Source organism: Sorghum bicolor, chromosome 3 (genome assembly GCF_000003195.3).
Source record: "Sorghum bicolor cultivar BTx623 chromosome 3, Sorghum_bicolor_NCBIv3, whole genome shotgun sequence".
In the NCBI taxonomy this organism is placed as follows: Eukaryota; Viridiplantae; Streptophyta; class Magnoliopsida; order Poales; family Poaceae; genus Sorghum; species Sorghum bicolor.
The window spans coordinates 59,594,202-59,602,598 of record NC_012872.2 but is presented as its reverse complement, the minus strand read 5'-3'; the positions used below and the strand labels follow the sequence as shown (position 1 = coordinate 59,602,598).

Sequence of the window (8,397 nt, the reverse complement as noted above, 5' to 3'; positions counted from 1 at the left end):
AGAAACCAAATGTATTGAATTACCTAGGGAAGGAGAATCGCTCAAAAACATAAAATTAGGTCCTGTTTAGATTGGAGATGAAAACCTTTTGGATGTCACATCGAATGTATCGGAAGGATGTCGGGAGAGGTTTTTAAAAACTATTTAAAAAAACAAATTACATAGCCATCTCCAACACCCCCACCCCAGGTCTCCTCGGTTTTCCTAGGGCTGTGTCTGTGGAGCTGAGCTATGTAGCTAATTTGAAAGTAGAGCTGAAAAATTCGGAGCAAAATAGTCCAAAACACATTCTTAATTTTCGTTTTAGGATGTTCCAGAGTACATCTCCACACCGAGGGCTTCAAATTTTCAGTAGGAAAGTTTCTTAGTTCAGCCTAAACCAGAATAAAACATTGCACTTAAAAAAAAGATCACATGAAGACAAGGTTAGCTCAACCCAAGAAAGCTCCACTAGAGCAGTGCGTGCACGGTGCAGGTGCACACACATGGATCCCTTTTGACTGTTCGTTCTAGATCTAGCGATTAGCGACACTTGCTCGCAGGAGATTCTCGCAAGAACAGCTCACCGGCAGTAGCAACATGCCAATATCATAAGCACAATCGCAAGCAGCATCCAGGTCGCAGCTGCCCACCCGGACACCAGCACGTACCCACAACTCCCAAGCTAGCAGCGGTGGTTGGCACGTCGCAGTTGATACGGAGGCGTAGCCGCGTAGCTGTACTGGTTCTCGCGTGTCGGCGTCGACGGCCGTCTCCCTCCCTCGGCGAAGATGGCCATGGGGCGCGCGTCCGCCGCCACGCTGCTCGTCGCGCTCGCCGTCCTCGCTCTGGCGGTGATGGCGCAGGCGACCTGCGACGACGAGCTGCCGGCTCAGCTTGCCGGCAACTTCTCGGGGCTCGCCTGCGCCCCCGTCTGGAACAACTTCGTGCTCCGGGTATGTAGTACCTCCCGCCATTGCTACGATCCGCGAGATTCTTGCCTCCTGGCGCTAGATCCGTGGCGTTCCGGTGCGGCCGGCGCCGGCCGCGCGCTCCCACTTTGCCCTCACTGAAACTCCTCTGCTATTCCTTGGACTGCAGTACGCGCAGGGCAAGGACAACGTGCTGCGGGTGGTGCTGTCGACCATGTACAGCACAGGGTGGGTGGGGATGGGGTTCTCCAAGAACGGCCTCATGGTGGGCTCGAGCGCCATGGTGGGGTGGATGGGCAAGACAGGCGTCCCGCACATCAAGCCCTTCTCGCTGGAGGGCAAGACCCCCTCCAAGGTGGTGGCGGACCAGGGCTTCCTCGCCTCCAGCGACCACCACAAGCCCACCGTGCTCGTGCAGCAGGCCAAGATCTACCTCGCCTTCCAGCTCAGCTTCACCGAGCCGCTCAAGAGCCAGAACGTGCTCTTCGCCATTGGCTCCGCCATCCCCGTCAACGACCACCTCTCCGAGCACCAGGACAAGACCGCCATCGTGTTTGATTTCACCACAGGTCTGTTTGATTGCTTCATTGTTCATTCTAGTGCCGCCTGCCTAGGCCTTTTACTCTGAGAAAAAAAAAATCAGTCCATGAGACCATGACAAAGTAAGATCTTAAGTTTAGGTCTGCTTTATGAGCACATAGTCATTTGAACAATTGCGAAGCGCTTGTGCAATCCTGTGTGATCTGATCTACTATGCTTCTCAAATCAGAGAACCATAGTTCAGACAAATGACAAACAAAGCAACTGACGAATGCACTTCTGCTCTGACATCCCAATCACCAAATCATTCTTCTAACTGAACAAAAACAACAAACTTTGGTTGTTTTCAGGCAGCGCTTCAAGCTCATCATCCTTCCCGGACGGTCTGAAAAGGACCCATGGGGCGCTCAACTTGTTCGCGTGGGGTGTGCTCCTGCCAATTGGTGCCATTGTTGCAAGGTACTGCAGGAGATGGGACCCCCTCTGGTTCTACCTCCATGCCGGTATCCAGTTCGTGGGATTCATCCTGGGTCTGGCCGGCGTTGTGGCTGGAGTATCATTGTACAACAAGATCCAAGCCGACGTCCCGGCCCATAGGGGCCTTGGCATATTTGTGCTTGTGCTAGGCATTTTGCAGGTATGTGCTTTCTGCTTCTGTGCAGCTGAAATCATGCCATGTAGTACTTATACAAAGTCATTGCAGTTTAGTTTTTTCCAGAACATAAACGGTAGTTTTGTAGCTGTGTCCAAGTGTTAAAGCTTTTCCCATAACAATTTGCACTACAAGTAGTACTCTAAGACCAGCATTTTCAACATAGAATAGACATGCTACGCGGATCTGAATGTCTGTCTACTTTCTTCAGATCCTGGCAATTTTCCTGAGGCCCAATAAGGACTCCAAGTACCGCAAGTTCTGGAACTGGTACCACCACTGGGTCGGCAGGCTCGCCCTCTTCTTTGCAGCCATCAACATTGTGCTCGGGATCAAGGTCGGCGGCGCAGGCAACTCTTGGAAGATCGGCTACGGTTTCAACCTGGCCATCCTTCTGATCACCATCATCACGCTGGAAGTCCTGCTCTGGACAAGGTGGAAAAACAACAGCGGTTCCACGGGGGCATATTAGCAGCGACTTACCGATTTATTTAGGTGTTCGTGATGGTCACTGAAGGAGATCCATATTCTTCTTTCAATGTTTTCAAGTGTAATGTTCGCGTGTGCTGCAGGATCTGTTTTATAGCGGCAAAGATCTGCAAGCAAGACGAGTATGCGTGATGCGTTTTGGTGTTTGTTAGAACTGGTCAGAAAAGCTTGATAGGATGTGCGACGGGCTTGCCGTTCCGTTGCCTTTTGTACTGCACGGAGTGGAGTTGGAATGATGATTTCCGCATTTCCCTTGGTGTGTACTATGGTGGTAGATCTGGGCCTTGTTTACTTCCCAACAAATTTTGCAAAATTTTTCAGATTTCTCGTCACATCGAATCTTTAGACGCATGCATGAAGTATTAAATATAGACAAAAATAAAAACTAATTGCATAGTTTGGTCGGAATTGATGAGATGAATCTTTTCAGCCTAGTTAATCCATGATTGGACAATTTTTATCATAAACAAACGAAAGTGCTACAGTACCTGTTTTGCAATTTTTTTTGAAACTATGCCTTGTTTAGTTGGCAAAATTTTGGGTTTTTGGCTACTGTAGCACTTTCGTTTTTATTTGACAAACATTGTCCAACCACGAAGTAACTAGGCTCAAAAGATTCATCTCACAAATTTCAGATAAACTGTGTAATTAGTTTTTATTTTTATCTTTATTTAATGCTGCATGCATGTGATTAAAGATTCGATGTGACGGGGAATCTTGAAAATTTTTGCGAACTAAACAAGGCCTAAACAAGGCCCTGGTGTGACACTGTGCCTGCCTCACGAAGCTGCTCGTTGCTCTTTCTCTTTTGCGGCAAGTACTAGGGACGTGCGCACAGACGCGCGGTAGCCGAGAAAAGAGTGGATTTCCAATTTTGGTCCTCAGAGAACTGCTTCATGAGTTCAGAGTCGGTGTTGTCCTGTTTGGGTGAAAAGAGTTGGAGATGTAGTAGGAGTACGTCGTAAGAATGTGGATATCCCGTGGGAATTTCGCACGAGATTATTTAGAAATTTAACTAAAATTCAGTTTAATCTGATAAAGAATGTAGTTTTTTTTTAAAAAAAAAAAACTCACGTTCCAAACAGGACCTGAAGATGCGCAGGTATGCATCTGCAACGCATAGAGCACCGGCGTTGTTGCGGACCGACTGGGACCCAACACGCTATGCTAACTACACCTTCCATCTCCTTTTATAAGAGGCGGTTTCACGTTACACGTTCTTTCAAATAACTACACCTGACTTTTTTTTATAATCATTTCGGACCCTTTTGAAATGTAGGGATTTCACAGGAATTTTATAGTAATTAGTTTTTTTTTCTAAAAAAATACAAGAAACATGTATTTTACAATAATTTGTAGTGGACTAAAGTGTTTAGCGGTATATCTTTAAAATAGTTAATATTGGAGCTATATCGGATTATAGTGGATATAACAGCTAAATTATATATGAACACAAAGTGGGACCTTGCTCAAAAAGCTATAGCGGAAGATTATAAACAATGCTTCATTCTATAAGTCATTCTAATTTTTTAGAGAATCAAAATATATCAGATTTAACTAAAATTGTAGAAAAAATTACAAAGATTTATGACATCATATAAATATTATTATTTTATACTATATAAATTTGGTCAAACTTAGGATATTTCAACACTTCAAAACATTAAAAATAGCTTATAATTTATGATTGAAGGAGTATTGTATTGTTTATGTTTATAAAGTTATTATGATAATTAGATAATATATTAATTATAAATCTAATTGTATTAGGTAATAAATTGTTAGTCAAATTATTAGTTAAAAAATAAAAGTTTGAATCTGTCTATGTGTGTGTGTTTTATAAAAGAGAATGGAGAAAATAGACTCATCACTTATGTGAGGCTTAAGTCCCACAGCTAGATTAGGGGCTTCCTCTGATGAGAAAGAAAAATCTACCTGGTCTGGAACTGGAAGAGTGCTTGCTTGCCAGCCTGAGTCCTGAGTCCTGACTCCTGAGAAAGCCGAGAGATTTGAGTTGATGCCTCACGGACTCACTTCCTCCCATGCAGCGATTGCCGCCTCGCCATCCGCTCCATGGCCGCACGGAAGAAAGGCAGCCCCAGACGCCTTTACTCACCGCCTCATCACCAACCAGAAACCGGCAGGAGCAGGGGGACCAATTTTTTTGCCGACGAGACGTGGGTAGTGGCCAGTGGGCTGGAGGGTGGAGGCCGCCGCTCGGCTCTTGCGCCTGATTTGGATGGGGGACGGGGACTAGGGCGATGAGGCGAGGACGAGGCCGCGAGGACGAGTTTGGGAGAAGGGAGAAGAGGAGTGGAGAGATCAAAGTGACTTTTACATATTTACCATCACTAGTATATTGTCCGTACTAACGCTACGGTGACATTTAAAAAAAATTACAAAACTAAAATAAATCATAAAACTAAAAAAGAAACCTACCCCACTAACAAAAAAGTCTATATGAAAATTACGGTGCTTCATTTGAGAACATATATTTGGTTTTAACAAATGCTATGTAGAAAAGTTGAGAAACACAGCTGATCTACAAATGTCCATCATTTGTCTTGTAACCTTGGTAACAAGTCCATAAAAAATGAGATACTTGATTGTAGTTAGTGTAGGCGTATACCTGCTTTACTGGACAAACAAGCAAGAAAAACAAAATTGTAGAGATCAAATAAAGGAATAATAAAACAAAAAATGCCTGACAAAATCAGGCACCTATCTTCAGTCTATCACGCAATGCCAAGAAGTCAAGCAAACACTAAATTATACACAAGGCTAAAGGGAAATTAAAATACTCCTGTTCAGAAGTTTCAGATGGTCTAGATCATTGTACAAAACTGCTACCGATAGAAGAACATACAGATAGAATTTATTTATTCTCCCATCACGAATTAAGGGTGCATATAAAGTTGGCATTCTAGTGTGTAACATTATATTCTCTCCATTTTTGGCTGGTGCTCACGCTGCTAAGTTCATCAAAGTTTCAACAAATTTTCAATCTTGAATACTGAACCAGGAGCAAAATCACAAATTAAGGCCTGAATATTGAAGACTAAATTAGCACCAACTTTTATAATTCAGGAACACATTTACCATGTCAAAACTTAGCAATCACCTGATAGAGTATTTTACTATAAGCAATTTATATAATTGTATTGCACAAATATTCAAACTGAGACCATTTCAAGTCTTGATAAATTGATCTGACAATCTGGTGAATTAGACTGAAAAAAGCTAATGAGCCCCATCTATTCTCACATCAAACTGGTTCTGTTATTCAAGTGAAATAACATACTACATGAATAAACTCATGCAAATACTAAAGTCATTGACATGATACTACTTCTTTACTAATCTGAAGCAGAAACTATGGAAGATAAAATAGATAGAACAATCAAATGCAGCATAGAAAAAAACAAGAATCTTCTCAAGTTGGTATGGGATCCGCTTGCTATGCCACCATGGTCAAGAAAGCAGCAGCCACCCCCTTTACTGCTATGATATGAAGATTTATTTGACAATCATTAGTTTTAGCAAGTCGCTATTTTATTTGTCAAGTCAAAAAAAGATCTATCTTCAACAATTTAGTATTCTAACTTGGTAAAATCACCATAAGCGTGGTTTTTTTTTCCTGGGGCTATTTGCAAAATGAACACAAAACTTTCTCGTAATTAATCAAACCCAAATCAGAAAATTCTTCTCTCTACCAGTTTTACAAAGTGAACATGATAAAAAGTTTCTATTTGCATGGATGCCCTTCTGACATTAGCAGAAATCATGTCAACTTCAGAATTTCTACATCTGTATCTGTATACTCCCCTTTTTTTTTGCACAGAACACAGCTGGTGATTCATTTCAGTTGCATTAAACACCACACAACAGGAACAGCACGCACACTTGCACAATTCAGGGCTGTACTTAAGTTTGTGAGCTATAAATTTAGCTAAAACTTTGCAAAATAGTTTACCATGGAAGATCCCAAAACCAATGAACAACAGGACCTCATCAATTTGAATAAGTTCAACAGTCACTGAATGCTTGCATACCTCTAATTTCCTAGCAATCGAAACTGCTTCAATGTGCAGCTTAGATAAATGAATTGTTTGGAATCCACACAAAATACATACACATCCAGCAACAAAAAAGAGCAATAAATTGAGATCTCGGAGCATTCTAAAAGATCGACCCCAGCACAATATAAGGCGCAACTAATTTAGAACCGAGTTACACTTACACAATCCCTAAACGCTGCAAACCTAGGCACCTGCAACAACCTAAATACGGAAACGGCCGAATTCAGCGGGAGCTGGATCACTTACCATCGATCTTGACGTGGCCGGCGATCGTGTACCCCTCTCCAGATCTAGAGCCACAAACCACAAAAGCCAAATCAGGAGAGCGGTCAGCAAAGCATTCGGCCGATCGGACCACGACACAAGCGGAGGTGAAGGACAGGGACACCTACCCGGCTTGACGCGCTGCCGCGCCGGGCGGCGGGCGGTGGCCGAGCAGCGGCGGCCGGGTGAGCTGCGGCCGAGCTCACGGCGGATGTCGCACTCGCGGCGGGAGGCGCGCCAGGCAACGGGTGGCGGGCGATGGTCGGGCAGCGCGCTGCGAGGACGGGCGGGCGAGCGGGCTGACGCAGCTCCGGCGGGCGAGGCGGGCGGCGCAGCACCAGGGCGGGCAGCGGCGGCTGGGTGAGATGTGGTCGCGCTCGTGGCGGGCGACGGAGCCACACGCGTGGTGAATTTGTGTGATGTGTGATTGACGCGAGGCTGAGGGTGTGTAAGTTCGTGAACATACTTATAATCTGGGCCGTTAAATCTGTAGGATATGTGCTGTGAGTCGTTGATCTTGCAGGTGAAATTGCCTGAAGAAGATTTCAATTATAGTAGAGATAACGGTTGCCTCTCACCCGATTATCACTCTTATAATGTGCCATACATATTTACCATCTTTAAGCGATAACTCTTACATTTAGACCACATTTGCACATGTGGCAGCCCAGACCGACTGACATGGTGGTGCTGACTCAGCATGGGCAGGCGAAATGACGATGCTGCCCCACAGCAGCATAAAAACCCCTCTATTGATAAAAAAACACAGCAACATATTTCATTTGCACACAGACAGCAACATAACACAAGGATCTGCTGTGTTTTTTTTATATGTTGCTGTGTTTTTTTTATCAATAGAGGGGTTTTTATGCTGCTGTGTTTAGAAGAAAATGAGGCCAGGGGCAGCATCGTCAGGTGAGAGTTATCGCTTAAAGATGGTAAATATATAAAAGGCATATTATAAAAGTGATAATCAGGTGAGAGGCAATCGTTATGATGGTAAATATGTAAAAGGCCCGAGATCAAAGACGAGCGGAGCGGGGGCAGGTAGGATAGGAGGGTTGTTGGGAAGGGGGCACAAAGCCAATTCCGCCAATTCGTTGGGTCGCCGGGCGTCACGAGGAAACAGGCTCATGCGTGCGGTGCTGTGCGCCTGTGCCACGGCACGCTGGCGACGCAAGGCGCCCCTTGTGGATGCATCCGCGTTCGTTCGGATCCGCGGACCGCGGCCACGCATCATCCTGCACTGGAGCCTCTCTGAGTGTCTCCGCCCGAGTAGTTTGAGGCTTCAAGCCAACCGGAGGGGCGTGAAATGCGAGCAGACGAGAAGGGGCTTTAGTTAGTATACTAAGTAGAATGATGATGCTGCGATCGATCACTTTGCTTGAGGCTTGGAATGAATTGTTGGCAATATTGCTGCTTGGGTAGCACTACACACACATTTGACCAACAGCTGGATGCT

General features: G+C 44.8%; 1 protein-coding gene across 1 annotated transcript; it reads left to right on the top strand.

Moving 5' to 3' along the window:
• On the top strand, window positions 417–2,855 carry LOC8068020 (cytochrome b561 and DOMON domain-containing protein At3g61750). Its single transcript, XM_002458275.2, has 4 exons — window positions 417–935; window positions 1,081–1,480; window positions 1,802–2,088; window positions 2,315–2,855. Exons 1-4 carry the CDS (start codon window positions 771–773, stop codon window positions 2,573–2,575), a joined length of 1,113 nt encoding a protein of 370 aa, XP_002458320.1. The 5' UTR covers window positions 417–770; the 3' UTR covers window positions 2,576–2,855.

Coding starts and splice junctions, on each gene's coding strand:
- LOC8068020 (XM_002458275.2), top strand. CDS start 771: ATGGCCATGGGGCGCGCGTCCGCCGCCACGCTGCTCGTCGCGCTCGCC. Junction 936..1,080: donor GGAACAACTTCGTGCTCCGG/GTATGTAGTACC, acceptor CTTGGACTGCAG/TACGCGCAGGGCAAGGACAA. Junction 1,481..1,801: donor CGTGTTTGATTTCACCACAG/GTCTGTTTGATT, acceptor GGTTGTTTTCAG/GCAGCGCTTCAAGCTCATCA.